Here is a 24094-nt window from a genome sequence, read left to right on the forward strand (position 1 = left end):
AATTCTGTTTTTTTTTTTTTAAGAAAACAGGCACTAGAGTACTTGTTTGGTTTTTTTTTTAATACTTGAAGCTAAGGACAATGGTCCAAACACACATTTTACAGAGCCTGGGCAACAGCCATACCCACCTGATTGTCTACTTTCCTATTGGTTGAAAATGTTGGCAGTGCAATCACTATCCTGTGAATGCTGGACCAGAGGGACTCTCCATTGGATGCAAATCCTTTATTTGGTAATGGAATGTTTCTGGAGTACATCCTAAAGGATTTATTCTGCCCACTTGCAATTTGGTACTATTAGGGACAGTTATTCACAGAGTAAAAATAATCTGAGTGGTTCCCATAGGTAAAAATATTATGATCTGATTGACAAGGAAGACAATCTTCTGAGAAGCCATATGGGAGTAATCTAATTAACAGTCATGTTTTAATTATCCCAAATGTAAGACACACAGAGAGTGAAAATAAAATATCTGGTGAATGAGGTGGCTTCCTCCTTCATAAGCAAATTGTGGGAGGTAGGCTAATTGACAGAAAAGGTAAAATTAAAAAGAATTATTGTATTACCTAGTCTTTTTTGTCCTTTGAGTTTTGAAATATCACTTACTTTGGTAAAATCAGCTTTACACTATTGGGGTTTTCAAAATCCACCTTTCTATTTCCATAAAAAACTAGAATCTCTTTACAATACTGAACTTCAAAGGACAATAGACCTGTTCTGGGAATTCCAACATTACCTTTTGTTTAATTTCTCTGTATTTAAAATCATTATAATTGAAAATACATTTTATTGCCATTTTGGGCACCTTGGGTGAATAATTTAGCACATTTTTCATACCAACTTAGACCTGAATTTTGGAACAAATTGGCTTTTGATCTTCCATTTTCTAATTGTAATTTTCAAGTCAGAAATTTTACCCTGCCTTTGTTTCTGCAACTCTATTTGCTTCTGTTTTTGGTTCCCTAAAGAGTAAGAGAAGATTATGGAAAAAACTGTGCATTTTATTTTTAGTTAACCTCCAGTAAAGATATTATCATGGGGTGTTTTGGTTTCTTATTCTTGGTAACAAAATAATTAAGCAATAAAGCACGACAGGGTGTGAATTAAAGTATAATAACTCACACGGACTATTGTGTATTCTTAGGCATGAGTCCAAGGGCAGAATGTTATCTCTGTCATAACTAGCTATAAATTACTACCCCCTAATTTAAGACCTTGAGTGCTTTTTTGCAGTTATAAAAAGATACTCTTGAGTTTTTTTGAAAAAAGGCATGCTGCTACCATTATCTCCCTTTGCCATAAAAGTAATACAGTTCCCATTCATTTTTTCACATTTAATTGTAAATGACACAGACTTATAAGATGTGATGATTATAGTCTAGCCTTATAGTCTAAGTCTGTGTCTGATGCTGTTCTTACACATTCTGTTACTCTAGGTTGTCTGGAAAACATTGCAGAATCAGATTCATTGGCCATTTTATATGGGGGAGGAAACATATACCCCAATTTGAGAGCTTCTACAATTGGAACTAATCTCAGTCTATCAAATGGTTCCTCTGACTTAGCCGAGACTCTTTAAAGCTGACATTTCAGACATCCAGTTTTCAAGCCACTTGCCACCCCACTGATGGGTTCTGTACAGTTTGCATGAGACAGCCATCAGGTAGTGGAGAATCAATCAATCAATCGTATTTATTGAGCACTTACTGTGTGCAGAGCACTGTACTAAGAGCTTGGGAAGTACAAGTTGGCAACATATACAGTCCCTACCCAACAGTGGGCTCACAGTCTAAAAGGGGGAGACAGAGAACAAAACCAAACATACTAACAAAATAAAATAAATAGAATAGATATGTACAAGTAAAATAAATAAATAGAGTAATAAATATGTACAAACATATATACATATATACAGGTGCTGTGGGGAAGGGAAGGAGGTAAGATGGGGGGATGGAGAGGGGGAGGAGGGGGTGTGTGGGGAGTGAAAGACACTCAGCTGAAGCAATCCCTTTCCCATTTTTGCTGACTACACAACTCCTAACTGAAGTTCCCACTAACATTGAACATTGCTATTGATAATAATAATTATGGTATTCATTAAGTGCTTACTGTGTGGCAGGCACTTTACTAAGTGCTGCAGTGAATACAAGCAAATTGGGTTGGACACAGTCCCTGTCCCATATAGGTCTCACAGTCTTAATCCCCATTTTACAAATGAGGTAACTGAGGCACAGATAAGTGAAGTGACTTGCCCCAGGTCACACAGCAGACAAGTGGAAGACTCAGAATTGTTATTGGGTTCTGCTCTCCAATAATAATAATAATAATAATAATAATAATAATAATAATAATGGCATTTATTAAGTGCTTACTATGTGCAAAGCACTGTTCTAAGCACTGGGGGAGGGGTACAAGGTAATTAAGTTGTCCCACGGGGGCTCACAGGTTTCATCCCCATTTTGCAGATGAAGGAATTGACGCCCGGAGAAGTGAAGTGACTTGCCCCAAAATCACACAGCTGACAATTGATGGAGCCAGGATTTGAACCCATGACCTCCAAGTCATTCTAAAAGGTAGTTCTCATGGTCCAGAAATCCTAGAAAACTGCTCTTGGCAACAAAAGTAGCAGTGCAACACCTCCAATCTGGATCAGGATTCTGGGTATAGAGAGAAGCAAGGTAAGGACAGACTCAGTTATGTCTTTTCTACAGCTGTGGCCTCCAACTTCCCAAGGAGGGGATCATTTGGTTGAATATGTGCCTGAGAGTGTGTGTATGACAAAGTATGCCAGAGAGAGGATGATGATGGTATTTGTTAAGCATGTACTATGTGCCAAGCACTGTTCTAAGCACTGGGGTGGGGGAATACAAGGTGATCTGGCTGTCTCACGTGGGGCTCACAGTCTTAATCACCTTTTTACAGATGAGTAAACTGAGGCACAGAGAAGTTGAGTGACTTGCCTAAAGTCACACAGCTGACAAGTGGCAGAGCCAGGATTAGAACCAATGACCTCTAACTCTGAAGCCGGGGCTCTTTCCATTGAGCCATGCTACTTCTCTAACATGTGTGTGAGTGAGAGTTGCGTGTGAGAGGGAATGAGGGTATGTGTGTGGGAAAGATACTGTATTATAACTACACTCCCACATAATAATAATAATAATAAATAATAGTAATGATGGTATTTTAAGCACTTACTTTGTGCCAAGCACTGTTCTTAGCACTGGGGTAGATACAGGGTAATCCGGTTGTCTCACATGGGGCTCACGCTTTTAATCCCCATTTAACAGATGAGGTAACAGGCACAGAGAATTTAAGTGACTTGCCCAAGGTCACATAGCAGACAAGTGGCAGAGGCGGGATTAGAACCTATGTCCTCCAACTCTCAAGCCCGCACTCTTTCCATTAAGCCATACTGCTTCTCTAGTTATGTCTATGAGAGTTTGTATGGGGGGGCGTCTATGAGGGACACTGGCACACGTATGAGTGTGTGTATGCGGGAGAGTGTGAGTGTGTAAAGGAATGCAGGGATGAGAGTGTGTATGCCTTTCTCTCTGCCCCTCCCACCCTTTTCCTGCTGTTTCTCTCCCCCAGTCTTTTACCACTGTCCCTGTTCCCATGGGAGCCCTGCCCACTAACACTGCATATGTAAAATGTCAATTTAATGCAACTAACCAATTTCATTTGCCTTTATTATTTTAAAAACAATGAACTAGGTTGATAGCAATATATATATATGTTTATATATATATAGATATATCTATCTATCTATCTATCTATCTATCTATCTATATATATATAAACATTTACAGCAGCTCTTTTAAAGGGAGGCCCACACAGGTATGATCGCATTAGTGGCCAAGCCACAAGAATGAGCTTGATAGGATGGCTCTAATAGATGCGAATCCCTTTATGTAGCTGAAAACTTCTGTAATTGGATAACCCCATGGATCAACTTTGGCCATGAAACTGTAGATCTTTTTGTTAATGTTCTGAGAGACTGATGGTCCACTTCCCAAAATGATCAAATTTTCTAAGATTATAATGTATATCTTTTTGAAAGGCGAAATACTGCTGAGACATAGATTGAATTCTCAAATGAACATTGATCCTGATGCTACTTCTCCTTTGCCAGGGTGGATACTGAACTACTGTTGGGAAATTTTGTTGTTTTTTGTCCTGAACTCCGGGAGCTTTTAGATTTCCAGTTCACTAAAGAAAAAAAAAAAGACTACCATGGGAAATGAAGTGAAGATTTATTGCTATAAAATTGTACTTTCCCCTCTTTCAATTAGGAGTCAAAACCATAGGAAAACACAGATATTTCATAAGCCTTACTATTTATGGCCTTCTTAAGCCACCAGGTTATATTTATTCTAGTTTCTTCCATTTCAAGTTGCACTTAGGTAACTAGTCAATTATTGGTCAAAGTTATTGGACTTGAAGCAAAGCACAGAGTAGAAGCCATGGTTTTAATGTGGGAAAACATTTGACTTCTACAGGATCAAATTAAATCTATACAGATGGGAAACTGTTCTCTCCACCATCATCTAGTATGCATGTAAATGACAGTAATGGACTGAAAACTTTATAGCCTTTTATAAGCCTGGGTCATACAGGCACTACTCAGAATATCCAGAAACTCCTTTTAAAAGGCACACAGCTCCATAGTGCTGATTTCAAGTGAGCTCCAATGGGAAACCTATTCTAGGAATTCTTAACTATTAAGTAACAGAACAAAGCCCCAAACAAGAAATTTTCATTTCCAGATGTAAACATACTCCCCTCCCTAAAGAGAGATAAATATGCTTCAGCAAACCAAACATTCTGTTTGGCCAATTCAAAGACTAGGTATATAATAATAATAGTAATGGTATTTATTAAGTGCTTACCATTTCAAAACGTTTTTCATTCAAATAAGAAAATTGGAATCAAAATTAGGTATCAGGTACCTGTCTATAGCCCATCTTAAGAGCTTTGGAGAAAAAATAGTTTTTCTTGTTTAGGGTACATCCTAGAACTGAAACAGTAGCATGTGATAGGCAGATGCAGATGGATAACTAGATTGACACCGCGTTCTCTACTTGCCATCAACACAAGAAGGTCTGTTTCGTGTAGTTCCAGCCACTTTCCCAGGCAGACAGGAGCATTTTACTGTTTGTGATCTTTCCTCAATTCGATTCTTATTGCAACATCTATGTGCTGCTATAACTTCACACGTTCCTCCTTCTGGCAATAAAGAAAGAATATTGACACTCTGATTAGAAATAACTGCAGTGGCTCATCAAAGCATCCAAGCATACTATTCTCTATGCTCATGAAAAGAGGTTCAGTATGAAGTGGATTATGGCAGAGTTATGTACTATTATATGTAATCTTAGAAAAGACAGACATTACTAGGCTGCAGATGCAAAAGAACAAGTAAATGTTCTTCAATGGGAGACAATTTTTGCCTATATATGAGAAGGAATTGACTGTAAGCACCACAATGAATAAAAAACCTGCCTGATTTAAATTATTATACAGTCAGCTCTTTCTCTCCTGCTATATCTTAGCATTTCTTGTTCTCCTGGCTCTCCTTAATGACTAATAATTGCAACTCACACTGATTCAGCAGACACCATAGCAGAGAATTGGGCTGGAAATAAAATAAATATCAGGTTCACATCTAAACCTGATATGGCAAAACACTTCTGAATTTTAAATCTAGGTGTATGGTGTTTTTCCAGATTTGTTTGTCTCAATATCAAATGTGATTTAAACAAAAAATTATTATTATTAGCAATAATAATAACAGTATGTGTTAAACACTTTCTATGTGCCAAGTACTGCACAAAGCAGTGGGGTAAGATAAAAGACAGATGGGGAACAGTCTCTGACCCATATGGAGCTCATAGTCTAATTGGGTGGAGAAAAGACATTTCATCCCCATTTTGCCAATGAGGAAACTGTGGTACAGGGAAGTTAAGTAACTTGTTCAAGGTCACCCAGCAGTGAAAATACGGATTTGAAACTGTACCCTGATTTCGGTCTACCCACCCAACAAGTTACATACAACTTAATAATGAAAGTAGTTGAATTAGAAATTGAGGCACAAGCTTCAGTGCCTCTACTTCTAGCCTTGTGGAAACCAAGTAAAATGAGAAAAAATGTTTTTTCCACTCTGTGGTAACTAGCAGAGGACAAATAGAAGTTTGTATATTTTCCTTTGAGATTCATTTCAATTCCACCCTCTGTAAGTTCAAGAACTGCAGATAAATATCTGGTCAGATTGGTGAAATTCACCAGGAAATTTCAAACAAGCCTTATTTTTTCCAGTGTCAAAGAGCTTCTAACACAATGAGAGGAAATAGTTTTTGATTTTATATATTTAGATATTTGGATTGTTACATGCATATCAAGCATAACTGTGTCATATCATTTTAGATGGGGCTGCCCCTATGATAAAGCAAATGAGGACAATTGCCCTAAGGATTCCATCTCTCCTAATGAGTGGCAGAGCCATGATGTGGGAAGAAATTGGTGCACAGAACCAACTGCAGGGAGGGTAGGAGGAGGAGATGTTGAAAGTGCTGAGAAACTACTCCTTGTGCAGCTTTATTCTGCCTCAGTTCTTCTCATGCTGTTGAGTGAGTAGGATAAAGTGATGGTGGTGGGAGGATCCTTGAGGCCAAATTGTGGCTCTGGGCTCACTGTACTCTATGATCTATGGGCAGGACACAGCCCCTGCTGCCCAGTGGAGACATTGTACTCAAGTTCCTCCCTGTCCCATCCTCCCCACCTACCAACACACACATCCTGTCCCATCCTTCCCCCCACCACACATCCTCTGCCCCTACCTTTTGTATCACAAACCAACAGTGCAATCATCCTCTCCCTCTATCAACTGACAGCATTGGAAATATCCTTGACTCCTCCCTCTGATAGCCTCCGTATTCAGTCAGTAACACTATAAGTAGCAGGGAGAACCAATACTGAATCTCCATTTTGTAGTTGAGGAAACTAAGGCACAGAAAAGTTGTTTATTAAGTTTATTTATATTAATGTCTGTCCTCCTCTAGCCTGTGAGCTCACTGTGGGCAGGGAACATGTTTATCCACTGTTATATTGTACTCTCCCAAGGTCTTAGTAGAGTGCTCTCAACACAGTAAGTGCTCAATAAATGATTAATTGAAGTGACCTATCCAAAGTCACACAGCAGGCAAGTGGCAGAGCCAGGATTGGAACCCAGGTCCTCTGACTCCCAGGTCTGTGCTGTATTCATTAGGCAACACTGTTTCCCATTATTTCCCCACAGCAGTTCCAAGAGCCACACCTTTCTCCAAACATCCACAACACAGGTACAGGCACTTATATTCTAACTGATATTTTTCATCAGCTTCCTTGCTTGTCATTCAATCAACTGTGTTTGAGTGCTTGCTGTGTGCTGAGCACTGCACTAAGCATTTGGAGAAGTATAGTATAACAGAGTTGGTAGACACATTCCCTACCCACAAACAACAGTTTAGAGGGAGAGACAGGTATTAATATGAAGTTTCAAGGAGAAGGGGATGGTCTGCACCTAGCCCCTAGGCCATACTTCACTCTGTAGCCCACATCATTTTTCTAACAGTCTACACCTGCCTCTCCACTCTTTAAACACCTTTAATGGTTGCCTATTCCTCTCTGCATCAGGCAGACACTTCTGGCCATTGACCTTGAAGCTGTCAGCTCCCTCACCCCCTTACATTTCCACTCTTTTCTCCAACTACACCCCAGCTTGCCCTTGTCTTCTCTCTCAAGGCAATATATGCACTGTGTCTTTTTCTTGTCTTTCACTCCCCCTCTCCCCCTTTCATATCCTTCGCACCACAACTCCCAACCTTCAAAACCCTTCTGAAATAACATTTTCCTGGGGATTTCCTGGAGGATTTCCCCAAGTAATCTCTCACCCTGTATCCCCCACATGCCACTTCAGTCCTTTTGCACCACCTAAGCACTTAAATTGCCACAACTCCCTAGCACTTGTACATGTCATATATACACACGCATTTGTTAAGTACTTACTAAGTCCCAGGTAATCTAAGCACTGAGGTTGATACAAAGAAGTAGTCAGGTTAGATACAGTCCATGTCCCACATGGGGCTCACAATCTTAATCCCCATTTTCCAGATGAGGTCACTGAGGCACAGAGAAGTTAAGTGACTTGCCCAAAGTCACAACAGACAAGTGGCAGAGCTGGGATTAGAACCCAGCTCTTTTTGACTCCCAGGCCCGTGTGTGCTCGATCCACTAGGCCACCCTCCTTCTCAAGTCAAGTCCCCATGGTTTAACTGATTGATCCCACTACCTAGTTCTGGGCCCACCAAAAGTAAACATGCTCCACACCTGCACTCCACCCCAAGCCAGCACTAATTTTATTCCCACAACACAAGAAGCTCAAGATTCTGTAGAATTGCCTTCCCAGGATATAGATGGAGCACCAGCTCTGGACTGCATATGGGGAGCAGTTCTGGTGGGAGAAGGACATCCAGATCCATGGTGGGTAGGAGGAGGATGAGAAAGATCAGGAAGGTCAGGTTGAGGTACACTCTCAACTCATGGCCTTCAGCCCTGAGAGATAGAGCATGAGTAGAGGAAGGAGTAAATGGTAGCAGCCAGAGAGTCTCCTGGATTCTTGCTTGGTGAAGTTTAACTGCTTTACCTGGCTTCCCAAACTTGAATAATAAGGGCTAACAGTAACTAAATAAGAGGAACCAGAAGTCTATGCAGCTTCATTCACACTGTCCAGTTACTTCAGCATGAAAGGAGGAAGGAAATGGGGCTGGGGAAGGAGAAGGACCCTCAGCTGGGTAATACTTAGGGATGGGGCATTCCCTTCAGGATTCTTTGAGGCAAATCATATGACATTACGCACATTGTTCAGTTTAAGAGGCACAAAGAGAAGAGGCTAGGAAGTGTGCCCCCAGTTATATGGGGGGACTGATAGTGTCTCCTTTTACCTTGATACTCCTGTGACCCCAGAATCCAGCTTTCCTAGAGATAAATAATGATGGATTTGCAAGCTCTTAGCAAAATTGGCATTGCTGGAAACATTGACTGCCCCATTGATTTGCATTATTACAAGCCTGTCAATTTTCATAAATCTAAGCAAAATGAATCCCACACTGTCCCAAATACATACAATCCTTGTGGAGTCATTTGAATAAATGTAGTAAGAAATATTTTCATTCCATTGACTGAATTTGTTTGGATATTGCATTTATAATACTGGCAGGAGAACAGTGTTATTTTTCTTTGGATCTCAAAGGTGTATTTATTGGCATTGACTCAATGCTGTGAAAGAAAGAAAGAAGATTGTGTCTTTTAATCTCATAGATTGACTTTTCAGGGGCCTCCTGTATTTGCTTATGGAAAGTATTAAGTGCTTCTTGTCCTAACCAGACAGAAGGGGGCATGCTGGCAGAATCACACAGTGCTGATAGATTGAAGGCCAAAGACAAAAGTGTTCAATGGGGTTTTCATCTGCTGAAAATGAATAACATGATTTGTAATAGCCTGAACTAGGAAATAATGGCAAATCTGTTCCTTCTAATCTAGTATATTTTCATTTAGGAGATTAGCAGCTGTTACCTCAAACTAAAGCCTTGAAGGCATTAACAACATTTCAAATAGCTACAGATGGGAAAGCAACTTCCTCCTCTTTCCCCTACCATCCACCATTTTCCATTTGAACCTGGTATGTGCCATCTTTAAGCAGATAATCATTATTTGGGAGCTAGTTATCTGAACTGGTAGAATTGCTAAAGGTTCTGTTCTGTCCCCAAATGACTTTTACTTATGTAATAATAGTAATTGTGGTATTTAAGTATTTATTATGTACCAGACACTCTACTAATCTACTTGTCTGCCCTGTGACCTTAGGCAAGTTACTTAATTTCTGTGCCTCAGTTACCACATCTGTAAAATGGGCATTAAAAATGTGAGCTCCACATGGGACAACCTGATTATCCTGTAACTACACCAGTGTTTAGAACAGTGCTTGGCACATAGTAAACACTTAAATACCATAATTATACAGAAGTAGCATGGCTTAGTGGAAAGACCACAGGCCTGGGAGTCAGAGGTTGTGGGTTCTAATCCTGGCTCTACCACATATCTTCTGTGTGACCTTGGGCAAATCACAACTTCTCTGTGCCTCAGTTACCTCATCTGCAAAATGGGGATCAAGATTGTGAGCCCCATGAGGGACATGGACTGTGTCCAACCTGATTACCTTGTATCTATCCCAGCACTTAGAACAGTGCTTAGCACATAGTAACTGCTTGCCAAATACCACAATTATACAAATTGGGTTGGATGTAGTCCCTGTCCCACATGGGGAGCACAGTCTTAATCCCCATTTTGCAGATGAGTAACTGAGGCACAGAGAAGTTAAGTGACTTGCCCAAGGTCACACAGCAGGTAAGTGGCAAAGCCAGGATTAGAACCCAGGTCCTTCTGACTCCCAGGCCCATGCTCTCTGTAACAGTAGTACTAGTAATAGTAGTAGCAGTAGAAAAAGCAGCATTTGAGCCCCCAAATTGGTGCAATAGACTGTACTAGTTGCTTGGGAAATATAGACTAGCAGGGTAGACAAAATATTTACAACTAGAGTGGTTAAAACAAATAATTGAGGACACATACAATAATAGTATTTACTAATCATCATTCTTAGCACTGGGGAAGATACAAGATAATCCAGTTGTACACAGTCTCTGTCCCACAGAGGGTCACAATCTAAGTAGGAAGGAGAACAGGTATTGAATCCCCTGTAACTGATGTGGTAACTGAGGCACAGAGAAGTTAAATGACTTGCCTATAGCCACACAGTAGACATATGATAGAGCTAGGATTAGAACCCAGGTCATCTGACTCCCAGGCTCGTGATCTTTTCACTATGCCACACTGTTCCTCTATACATGAGTGCTAGGAGAGGATAAATGAATCCATAAGTGCTAGAGTTGGCCAAAGTGAAGTTATGGCTTAGGGTGCTGAGCCTCTCCTCTCACAACTTTCCCCATCATTGTAGGCAGCACCACCACTCTCCCTGTCTCACAAGCCTGACACCTTGGCTTTACCCTGGACTTCTCTCTCTCATTCAATTTACATACTCAGTTTGTCACTGAATCTTGTCTTTTCACATCTCCAGAATTCACTCCTTCCATGTCATCCAAACTACTACCACACCACACTGGTCCAAGTACTTATCATATCCTGTCTTGACTACTATATCAGTCTCCTTGTTGACCTTCTGCCTCTCCACACTCCAGTTCATATTTTACTCTTCTGCTCAGATCATTAAAAAAAAAAGTTTTGCATGCAAGTTTTCCCCCCTCCTCAAAAGTCTCCAGTGGTTATCCATCCCTTTCTGCCAACAGAAACTCCTTACCCTTGGCTTTAGGTTACTCAATCAGATCTTCCTCTTCTGCTTTACCACACTATTCTCCCATTAAAACTCAGCCCCCACACTTCACTACTCTAGAACCAACCCACTCCTTTTGTTTCAGTCCCATTTATTTTTTTAATGGTAATTGTTAAGTGCTTACTATGTGCCAGACACTGTACTAGGAGCTGGGATAAATACAATTATTCAGGTTGGACACAGTCCATGCACCCCCCCCCCCCACCCCGCCACATCAGAGAAGCAGCATGGCTCAATGGAAAGAGCATGGGCTTGAGAGTCAGAGGTCATGGGTTCCAATCACAGCTCTGCCAATTGTCAGCTATGTGATTGGGCAAGTCACTTAACTTCTCTGTGTCTCAATCCCCCTAAAATGGGGATGAAGACTGTGAACCCCACGTGGGACAATCTGATCATCTTGTATCCTTCCCAGCGCTTAGAACAGTGGTTTGCACATAGTAAACACTTAACAAATGCCATCATCATCATTAATTCCCATTTTACAGATGACATACCTGAGGCACAGAGAACTTAAGTGACCTGCCCAAAGTCATTCAACAAACAAGTGGCAGAGCTGGGACCAGAACTCTTTCACCCTTCTCCCCCTTGCTCATATCCTCCCTCTGGCCTGGAACTCCCTTCCCCTTTGCTGACAGATCCCCACTCTTCCCATCTTCAAAGCCTTTCCTCACTAAATTCTCTTTTAATCACCCAGTTTGCTCTTATTTCTTCATTGCCTCTGCATTTAGGTCTGTATCCAATAATTACTATATCTAACTCCCAGCCCCATAGCACTTATGTACATACATATCTTTACACTGCTTAACTTATTTGTAATTGATTTCACTGTCTCCCCCAATAAACACCTTGAAAGCCATAATCATATCTACCACTCCTATTGTACTCTCCCAAGCCCTTAAGCCACAAGTGCTCAATAAATACCTTTGGTTGATTGTTTGATTGAAATCAACTGGAGATAGCTTGTTGGAGGAGGTGAAATCATAGGATGGCTTTAAACGGGTGTGTAGCTGAGTCTGTGTGGGGAGGGAAGGAAGGACAGATGGAGTTTTAAACTGAGCAAAGAATGTGAGAGTGCAGAGGTGTGAATGAGGTACAGTTAAAAGGTAGGTTTCAGATGAATGAAGATAGCAAATTGGGGAATAGTGGTAAAAGAGAGAAGGTAGGGTGGAGGCAAAGAGTGGAGAGCTTAGAAACCAACTGCGAGGAGTTTTTATTAATAATGGTAATTGAAGTGTTAAGTGTTTATTATGTACTGAGGACTGGGGTAGATGAGATAATCAAGTCAGACAATGTCCTTGAGGTGTGCAGGAAAATGGAGCAGTTGTTGGCTGTAGACTGAATGTGGGAAGTGAATGGGGATGAATTTTTGAGGATGGCATCAAGGTTGTGTGAAGAGAGAGGAGAGTGAGGCACTCAGATCGTGAGCCCTTCAGGAGACAGGGTCCATGTCTTATTCCCCCTTGAATGCTTTTTCCCCCGTAGCAAATATGAATACTATTATTTACTACAGGTGAGAATTAGAGTCAGAGGAGGACTGAGTGAAAGAAACTGAGTGGACAAAGAGGTAGGAGTAGAAGAACTAGGATAGTACTGTGTCAGCAAAACCGAGGCTGAAAGTGTTTCAAAGGAAGAAAAATCAGCACAGAGATCAAGGAGGATCAGGATGGAGTATAGCTCTTTGAACATTGGTGACTTGGAAGAGAGAAGTCTCAGTGGAGTGAACGGGATGAAAGCCAAACTGTGGGTTGAGAAGAGGCTTAGTGGAAAGGGAATTAAGGTGCGGGATGTATTTTTGACCTGTTCTAGGTGTTGAGATAGGAATGGGAGCAGGGGGATGGGGCAATAGCTGGAGGGGACCCTGGAGTAAATAGAGCACATTTGAAAATGGGGAAGTGATGCTATAGGAGAGTAGAGCAGTGGTCTTTCCCCACTTCAATCCATACTTCATGCTGCTGCCCGGATTGTCTTTGTCCAGAAATGCTCTGGACATGTTACTCCCCTCCTCAAAAATCTCCAGTGGCTACCAATCAATCTGCGCATCAGGCAGAAAATCCTCACCCTCGGCTTCAAGGCTCTCCATCACCTCGCCCCCTCCTACCTCACCTCCCTTCTCTCCTTCTACAGCCCACCCCGCACCCTCCGCTCCTCTGCCGCTAATCTCCTCACTGTGCCTCATTCTCGCCTGTCCCGCCATCGACCCCCGGCCCATGTCATCCCCTGGGCCTGGAATGCCCTCCCTCTGCCCATCTGCCAAGCTAGCTCTCTTCCTCCCTTCAAGGCCCTACTGAGAGCTCACCTCCTCCAGGAGGCTTTCCCAGACTGAGCCCCTTCCTTCCTCTCCCCCTCGTCCCCCTCTCCATCCCCCCATCTTACCTCCTTCCCTTCCCCACAGCACCTGTATATATGTATATATGTTTGTACATATTTATTACTCTTTATTTATTTATCTTGTACATATCTATTCTATTTATTTTATTTTGTTAGTATGTTTGGTTTTGTTCTCTGTCTCCCCCTTCTAGGCTGTGAGACCGCTGTTGGGTAGGGACTGTCTCTATGTGGTGCCGACTTGTACTTTCCAAGCGCTTAGTACAGTGCTCTGCACACAGTAAGCACTCAATAAATACAATTGATTGATTGGTCTTGAGATTGCTAGGATTTATGTCACCAATTTGATTCTGCCACTTGCTCCCCTCCTTAATGCTGTTATGTGCCTTAAGATCATATAGGTTTCTTGAGTAATGTCACCTCCCTTCCCACACTTATACCTGTGAAGGTGTCGCTACCTGGACATTAGACACTTGGTGTCCCTTATTCCCAAGAGGAAGAATGACTCAACATTTTTTATTTAAATTCTTCACAGAAAGCCAAAGTTGTCTTCAATTCCCAGACAATTCATCTACCTGCCCAAAGTTGTTGCAAAGAGTTTGCATAAGTAACCAAACTATAGAACTCCATATAATGGAGACCATGCCTACACTCAGCTAAATTCTACACTAGTAGATTAAATACACTTTAGCCTTGATCATTAGGATACTTCAGGAAATCTTTTCTCTCCAAGCAACCAGATAAATCAGGTCATTGTTTGTTTTTATCTTGAATAAACTGATTTATCTTGCTAATGTAGGCCTGACCAGAGCAAAGTGGAAAGTTGAGGTAATTTGGGGGATGGCTGTGATAACACTGTTATTGACAAAAGAGAGAAATGTTTTGGATTGAGTGATAAGTAATGGCAGCATCTAATTCAATTCACCAGATAATTACACAACTCTCCACTTAACTTTGTCCTTGTACACCCAGAACAAGATAAAAACATTATGCTGACTACAATCACTGAATGTCCAAACTGTGAACCTCCTTAAGGGCATGATTAAGATCATTAACATACTTAATAGGGTCTCTCCATGTTACTGCTCATAAATGCTAGGGAATAAGCATTTCTTAGTTCCTCATCACTTTCCTATATGAACACTAAAAATCACATATGGTCAGTTATGCAAGATGATGATGATGATGATGATGATGATGATGGCATTTATTAAGCGCTTACTATGTGCAAAGCACTGTTCTAAGCATTGGGGAGGTTACAAGGCGATCAAGTTGCCCCACGTGGGGCTCACAGTCTTCATCCCCATTTTACAGATGAGGTAACTGAGGCCCAGAGAAGTTAAGTGACTTGCCCAAAGCCACACAGCTGACACTTGGCAGAGCCGGGATTTGAACCCATGACCTCTGACTCCAAAGCCTGTGCTCTTTTCCACTGAGCCATGCTGCTTCTCTAGTTAGATAGTTTAGATTATCTGTTGAAAGAAAGAGGTTATATGTGGCACACTATCTTCTCAGTGATAGCAAACAAAGGCAAATAAAAAGACTATAGGAGATGTTTAATGGCAAAAACAGATCTGAAATTTTTTTGCATGCTAAGATGCCTCTGGTGAGTACTTCAGATGTTAAAAAAAAAGTAAGAAGGGGTAGCTTACTGACATTCTGAAAATGTATCTGTAGCGGGCTTGCTATTTTTTTCTTTTGGTCCGGACTCAAGAGAGAGCCTCCTGGGAATAGCTTCCCTAATTTTTTATCTCCTACTTGTTTAAATCACCTCTGAATATCCAGGCCACTTTCCTACCCAGTGTGTTTAAACATTAAATTGCAGCGGGTTAGGTTAATGAAGATCCCAATGATTTTACCATTAAAGTGAATTTGATACCTCAAAGTGGGGCTTGAAGCAGATGAGGATACAGTAGTTTCTGTTGTTGAGGAGGATATTCAGATATTTTCTGTCAGCTAGACTTCATGCATTGCATGATATTGGCCACAGAAATAAAAATTGTGCCATTTATTAAGTGCTCACTATGTGCCAAGCACTGGATTAGATACAAGATAATCAAGTCAGATGCAGTGCCTGTCCCACATGGGGATCATTATCTGAGGATACTGAGGCCTGGAGAAGTAAAGTGACTTGCACAAGGTCACCCAGCAGGCAAGTGGTGCAGCTGGGATTACAAGCCCTGGTCCTCTGATTCCCAGGCCCGTGCTCTCTCCTCTAGGCCATGCTCTTGGACTAGGTGAGAGTGTGCAGAACAGCATTGCCGACAGCTGAGGATACTTTTCACAAGCTGCATGTATTAAAATTACTGACAAATCAAAAGTGGCAGAAAGTGGGAGAGTGGAGCGAGGGAGAGCAGCTGTTCACGTGGGAGCAGCCGGCTTGACTCACAACAAACTCTACATCCAGGCCCCCACCATTTCAAGTAAGGAGGTGGAGGCAAAAGCAGTGATGATATCCCAGCAATTCCTTCTGCATTACTCCCATGCAGCGGCTGGCTCCATCCCTGCACATCAAAATACTCTTAAGGGTTTTTATGCAATGACCAATTTTAGCACATTGTCATGTACCATCCATGGATTCAGGAGTGATTGTCAACTGACTGTGCAGAACCCCTAATTACTACTAGAAAAATAAACCAAGTGTATACTCTGCCAATAGTGTCTGTCTTTTGCAAGCTTGGGACCAAAAACAGGGGTGACTAGGTTCTGAAGAGGCAGCAGTACTATTTGGAGGTACTGAGCAACGCTACTAAGGAATGCAGTGTGCACCCTGAATAACAAAGATGGTACCTAAAAACTGGGTGCCTCCCTCAAACCCAGTCCTTTACAGGATCACAATTCATGGACTTCAACCAATAAAGAAAACTAAATGCTCTGGCTCTAACACTTGGGTTGCTGGACATCGTAATTTCCATGGCAATGAGCAGAGCAGTCATCTATGAAGAAGAATGGCACTATATGCATAAACTGAACCAAAAATAGACTTTTGATCAAAGATGGACCACTTTTATCTGGACACATTTTCTTCCAGGCAATCCTTCCTTTTTCTGATTGAAGGCTGGCATCAACATTGCAATCATACATTTCTTTTTCTCATATTTCCCAAAAACCCGAATCCTTAATGAGCTATTAAAAATGAAAGTACTCCACTTTCATTATCAGTGCAGAGTTTAGTGACTGGGCTGAACACAAGCTGAAAATTGGCTCTTGCTGAATAAGGAACAGACATCTTGGATACACCAAATTGCTAAGCAATATTATTTACTGTATCTCTGCCTAACAACAAGATCTGAATGAAACTCAAACTAATGTTTTCATTACACAGTTGGATAGAATGAATATAGGGAATAAGGGAATGTTCTTTCCCAAATGCAGGTCTGCTTGGGTGCAAAGAAATGCAATGTCAGAAGAAACTATTTTGCACATACATGTGGCAGATATTGAGATTTGGGTAATATATGGCAAGCTTTCTTATAACACAAGTTTCTTCAGAAACCTAACTCGTGTTATAGAAGAACTGAATGTACTGCTAGTATGAATGGCACTAAATGCTGGACTGTTACAAATTTTCATTAATGTTAGAACAAATATATTGCAAAATGGATTTAAGTCATCTGGTGGCTGCACTCCTGGAACTTAGTGACATCAAAACAGCCGCAAGAAACTCTATCTGTATTCACTGAGAACTTTTTGTGTGCAGAACTCTGTATTAAGCACTTGGGAGAATACAATACAACCGAGTTGGTAGACACATTCCCTGCCCACAAGGAGCTTATAATCTATAGGGGGAGACAAATATTAAAATAAATTAGGGATATGTACATAAGTGCTCCGGGGCTGAGGGTGGGGTGAATAAAAGGTACAAATCCAAGTGCAAAATTCGATGAGGAAGAAATACAAATGCTGTCTAGTGGGAAAGAGAGCTGAGCTATAACAGGGTAGAGTGACTGTGCAATGGCAGAAATTGGCCTGGTGCTTGAGTTTCCACCAGCTGCATTAGTACAGTCTAGAAGGGATGTGATTCTCTGGGTTAGAAGTGGATCCAAAGTCACTAAGGAGCAGAATCCAGAGAAGCTGCATGGCCTAGTAGAGAGAACACAGGCCTGTTGTCAGAGGACCAGGGTTCTAATCCTGGCTCCACCACTTGTCTGCTCTGCGACATTTAGCTGTTCTGTGCCTCAGTTATCTTATTTGTAAAATGGGGATTAAATCATCCTCCCTCCAATTTAGACTGTGATTTCTATGTGGGACTGGGATTGTGTCCAACCTAGTTATCTTGTATCTATCTCAGTGCTTAGTATGGTGCCTGGCACACTGTAAGCACTTAACAATTGACATTAAAAAAAAGTTTGTAGATCAGAATAGGAGGTGAAGACTGAGTCTGTGGGGGAGGGGGATTATGTGAGGTGACAGATTAGAAGATTGCAGTTAGTGATAAATCAGAGTTTGTAAAATTGGAGAAAGTCCAGGGTTTTGAGATTATTACATCTAGTATGTGCACTGCTGTGTGCCTGAGGTGGGATGAAGGTCAGCAGAACAGAGGAGTCAAAGGAAACTATGTGAAGAAACTTTGTTGATGGCAATTAGATGTCATAATGATAAAAGAGTTTGGCGGGGACTACGGTCTGTCTATCAGTTCAGGGATCGAGTTTAGGAAAGCAGTAATACTTTCATGCTTGGAATGTGGCTGAAATTTCTCATCCAAAACAACTGAGCCCCTTTGAGTGAGAAAGTTGGGCTGCAAATTATAAAAAGAGTGGGCACATGGATGACATTGCTGTCAACCAGCCAGGCAGTCTGCATTCTGGGGCATGTTTCAGCACTTTCCTTTCTTATTTAAATCTCAGAATGGCAAAACTATACTAGCCATCTCTGAAAAGTCAAACTCCATTTTTTTTCTGGTACTCGAGGCCATAAGGAAGAAAAAAGAAAGTAGGGGAAAGAATATTAAGTATCAGGACGGTAAATCTAGGCATTGAACGTGTCTACCAACTCTGTTATATTGTACTCTCCCAAGTGCTTAGTACAATGCTCTACTCACAGTAAACCTTCAATAAATAACATTGATTAAGGTGTTATTTTAAAAATGAAAAAGCATGCAATTTTGCCTTGCTTTTTGAAACTGAATTGATCATCTTGTCCCTTTTCTATGGACCTATCCTGAATATCTTTAAACAGTCTTTGCAGAAAATGAACTTGAATGATTATGAATGCACATCTTGTAAGGAAGCATTCTGGTGGTACCTAGAAAAAGCTATTGGATTTTTTTTCCTTAGAGGCCCCAGAATATGGAAATGATCTTACCTTTCAAGAAAATAACCTACAGCAACCTAGCAATTCAGGTTACCTGTAAGAGTGTATCAGTATCCATTAATAATACAGGGAATAGAGTAAAGCAACAGTAGGGCTTCAAGGTTCAAATAACCTTTGGCAGGAGTGAGTTAAAAATGATGAAGAAACTACAGAAGACCCTGAAAGTATGATTTTGGGCCCAGCTCTCACATGTTAACTCTGCTAGGTGATACTATATTTCTAGTGGCAATATTATAGTTAAATTGTGTATTATAAAGATGTCATTCTCCATAGTTTTTAGATTATGACACAGCTCCCTCAGAGTCACTTTATGTTAAAATGCATATTTAGGGATGTGTTAAAATAACATGTTACTGATCTGATGGACTGGAATAATGCCCAAATTTAAATTCTTTTTCAGGAAATTGTTGACAAGAGAGATGTTAATGTCTCTTTAAACATGTTAGAGTCTAGCAAGCCAAAATGGCTGCTCAATGTAAATATACCAGATCAAGGGTGATGTATAAATTACAGAGTCCAGGGCCCAGACACAACACAGAAATACAAAATGTCACCAAAAACCACCCTGGCCAGGTAACAATCCCCTCTCCATGATCAGGGTTACTGGAGGGGGATCATGCATCTCTTTAGAATTGATTTCTAGGAGTCCCCAAAAGACTGAGCTGTGTAAACATTTTGTGTTACTGCAACATACTTGAATCCACAAGCCCCTCATTTTATTTTAAAATAGAGAACATGGACAGCACATTTTCTCCTGCGTTATCTGTAATGCTCAACTTCATTTCAGAACACCCCCCCCTTTTTTTTTTTTACAAATTGTATGGCCACATAGAAAAGAAGCTACAATATAATATAAAATGCCATGGCACCTCTCAGCTTTCTCATGTAATTCTTTCATTGCTGTTCAACCAACAATAATACTGATACCTTCACAAGGGGAGGGGAATAATCAAATGGTCTGGGCATCGGGTACCCTTTGTTCCTTTGTTCTATTTCTCCGAACTGCCAAAGATTTTGTGTGAAATCTAGATTAGAATTTCACCTCTCAGTTCCCTTCTGTACCCACTGAATTAATGAACAAAGTGCCGTCATGGTAATTACAGGTTGTCTAGTTAATCCAGATCCTTATAATGATACTTCAGTGAATGGGACATGAATTGGATAGGTATAGGACAGAGGCAGGTAATGTTTCTCACAGATCTAGAGGTTTGCCAACTTGTGCTGTAGGAGAAATTCCAATCTCCTAAAATTGAACCCTTGGAGGAAACTGCTAAATTTGAGAGGGACAAAGTTTTAGCTGGTTCCCCTCTCAGCTCTGTGCCTAGGAGAATGACAAAGGTTGAGGAACCTTTAATGAGAGAGGTGGGAAATCCTATTTTAGTGTGGGCTACTAGGCAAGAGAATTGCATTATCATGACTAAATGAATGTTTATAAAGTGCAGTCGGTTGAAACCTGGACACGGAATTTGATATGTTATTATCTATTCATAGGTATCCAGCTGTCATCCTCAAAGAAGATGCCACTGATTGCTATATCCACCTAGGGATGTGTGTGTTACTGAGTAGGCCAATGTGGGACCAACAATCCTGGCCATATTATGCATACAAATAGGCTGTCTCTTGTTGTGCTGTCATGTTTGATGTCTACAGCCCTTGGCACTGTTTTTGCTTTATTTATTGATATATATATAATTTGATATATGAGGGCAATAACACTTCACAATGATATTCATGAAGATGAGGCTCAATTAGGAGTAGTTAATCTGCCAACATATGAAGAAGCAGTCTCCCTCCAACATTTAATGAAGCCTCCACTGCAATTAGAACCATGAAAAATGGCAAAGCTCCTGGATATGTCGGTATTCCTGCCAAAATCTATTTACGGAAGGGATGTTCTACTCAACTCTGGAAAGTCCATCAGTCCCCTGAGGACTGCCGCAGCAGGCAAGTGGCAGAGATGGGTCTAGAACCCAGGTCCTTCTGACTACCAGGCCCATGCTCCACAAGGCCATGTTGCTTCTTTGATTTGACACCATTCAGAACACATCACTCCACTCCTCAAAAATATCAGTGCCTACCCACTGTTTCTCATATTAACCATGGACTGTAAGGCTCTCCCCTAGCTGTCTCCATTTTCTGCAGCTTTTCTACCCACTTTTCTGCAGCTGTGTCCCAGCTCCAACTCTTAGTTCCTCCCAAGCTAACCTCTTAACTGTACTTAGTTCACGTCTCTCCCATCTCTGAAACATTGTTCACACCTTTTCCCTGTACATAACTCAATGGATAATGAGTTAATACCACCATAATAAAGATTGTGGTATTTGTTAAGTACTTGTATGTGCAATGAACTGGGGTAGATACAGGATAGTCAGATTGAATACAGTCCCTGTCCCACACAGAGCTTATAGTCTAAGGGGAAGGGAGAACAGGTATCTTCTCCCCATTTTACAGATGAGGAAACTGAAGCACAGAGAAGTTAAGTGATTTACTTAGCAGTCAGGTGGCAAAGCTGGAATTAGAATCCAGGTCTCTTGAGTCCCAGTCCTGTGATCTTTCACTAGCCCATGCTGTTTCTCCCCAGAAGTCCAACCAAATATATTCCTCACTTCTTCAAAGCCCTCATAAAAAGTCAGTTCTTCTCAAAGGCATTCCCTGATTAATCTCCACCTTTATAATCATGCTACTCCATCAGTCACGTTAGCTCTCATGTGTAGGCTAGCCATCGACTTTAAGGTACTCTGTCCTCTCTCTCTCCCTCTTAAGAATGTTTTTTTTTTTCCCATTACACTCCTGGTTACAATTTTTGTTCCTACCAGCTAATCTTCTTACTGTGCTTCATCTTCAACTCTCCCGACTCTGAGCTCTGGCTGTTGCACTTCCTCTTTGCTCCCTCTTGAAATCCAACAGACCGTGGCACTCCACATCTTCAAAACCCTACCAAAATCCCACCTCTTTCAGGAGGCTTTTCCTGATTCATTCTTCTTTTCCTCAGGTCCTGTCTTCCCAAATACCAACTCAGCACTTTTTACTCATGGGCACTTTTGTATGTATTGATTAAGATTCCCTACTATTCAACTACTTACTTATTTATTCACCTTCCTTTCTTTCCATTCTCTTTTTTCTCCTAACTGTAAATTATTTTGTGTCTCCTTTCTGAGCATAAGCTGGCTGATGGCAGAGATCGTATCTTCTACCTTCATTGTATTCTTCCAACTGAGCCCTGCTGTTGGTCCTGTGAAGAGAGCACTATTCAGATATGACATGGCCTAATGGAAAGACCATGGGTCTGGGAGTCAGAGGACCTAGGTTCTAATCCCTCCCCTGCCAATTGTCTTCAGAGTGACCCTGGGCAAGTCACTTAAATTCTCTCTGCTCAGGTTCCTCATCTGTAAAATGGGGATTAAATCCTACTCTCTCCTAGTTAGACTTTGAGCCCCATGTGGGATAAGGACTGTGTCCCACTTGATTATCTTGTACCTACCCCAGTCCTTAGTACAGTGCTTGGCACATGTATGTACTTAACAAGTATTATTATCATTAGTATTATTATTATTAGAAACTGAAGACTCAGGGTTTAGTCCCAGTTCTGCTGCTGGGCTGTGCCATCAGTGATGAAAGTTTCTGACCAAAGAATCACCTAGGGTGGTACCCAACAGGGATCCTAAAAGGTATCTGGCCAGTGTGGGTGGCAAGAACACAGCAACTATCAAGACAACCCCTATTTGGTCATAATGCTATGGCATAGCATTGACACTATGCTATGGTCATTTTGGCTGTAAAGGAGTCCTGCATGTAAAAAACCTTTTGCATGTCTTCTGCAAAATGCTGTGCTCCTCCTTGGCTACTTATTCATTTCACTCTGAGCTTAAGTGGGAACATGACAATGAGAGAAGATAGAGCATGAGTGGCACAGTGCAAATCAGTATTAGTAGAATCAAATCTTTCATGCAAGTTTTTGGTCCTGAAATCTCAAAACTGATATTCATCCTTCAATTCTGATGGGAGATATCATCACCATCATCAGTTTCCTAAAATGCTTAGTATATTGCTCAGTACCCAGAAAGTGCTCAATAAATATCACTGATTACTGGTTGGCTATTTATTTATTCCATTGCTCGCTTTTCATTTTTATATTTTATACCTACCTCCTTACTCTTTCACTACATATAGAAATTTGTACTCATTTATATCCCCTATTATATTGTAAGCTCTTCAAGGACAGGAGCTGCATCTTTTACCTCTACTATATGCTCCCAAGTGTTTAATAATTAATAATAATTAATAATAATAACGATTCTGGTATTTATTCATTGCTTACTTTGTGCCAGACACTGTACTAAGCATTGGGGTGGATACAAGCAAAGCAGGTGGGACAAGTCCCTGTTCCATGTGAGGCTCACAATCCCAATCCTCATTTTACAGATGAGGTAACTGAGGCACAGTGAAGTTACTTGCCCAAGGCCACACAGCAGACAGAACCCATGACCTTCTGACTCCCAGGCCTGTGCTCTATCCACTATGCCATGCTCCTTCCTGCTGCATACATAAATAATAATATCAATGATAATAAATACTCTATTACATTAGGTGATCGATAAATGTTGATGTTGATGATAATGATGATGTTGTTGATGATAATAATAGTGTGTACTGGTTAGAAAAAAAAATGTATTGGATGCTGTCCCAGAATCCAAGCAAGTTGTTGAATCAGAATCAAGGGGCCTTGAAAGATTATCTGAGCCCGTCAGCAGCCTTTAAGGAAGGTGAATAATGAAACCATCAAGAACAAATGTCCATTCCTTTCTTAAAGCTCTCCCAGTAAGGAGCAGAAAATACTGTTGAACTGAGAAGAGTGGTAGAGAAAGAGAGGAGAGTCTCCCTTCACCTAGAGTTACCTACACACCACAAAAAAAAAACCCCAAAACCCGTTACAACCTCAGGAAGCAGAAAGGAAAAAGGCCCACTTCTGTGTTTGAAATCCACCTCTCTGAGAAATGGATACTATCCATCACCTAC

The 24094-nt window shown here is 41.0% G+C and overlaps 1 protein-coding gene across 2 annotated transcripts in view; it reads right to left on the reverse strand.

The window, feature by feature from the left end:
* Positions 1-24094, reverse strand: part of TAFA1 (TAFA chemokine like family member 1) — a 560993-nt gene that overhangs the window by 111187 nt on the left and 425712 nt on the right. For both annotated transcript variants that reach the window (XM_038740214.1, XM_038740213.1), the window contains exon 3: positions 5086-5226. In XM_038740214.1, coding sequence (XP_038596142.1) covers positions 5086-5226 — 141 coding nt within the window. The remainder of the gene's footprint in view (positions 1-5085; positions 5227-24094) is intronic.

The sequence above is a fragment of the Tachyglossus aculeatus genome, chromosome X1 (genome assembly GCF_015852505.1).
Source record: "Tachyglossus aculeatus isolate mTacAcu1 chromosome X1, mTacAcu1.pri, whole genome shotgun sequence".
Classification (NCBI taxonomy): Eukaryota; Metazoa; Chordata; class Mammalia; order Monotremata; family Tachyglossidae; genus Tachyglossus; species Tachyglossus aculeatus.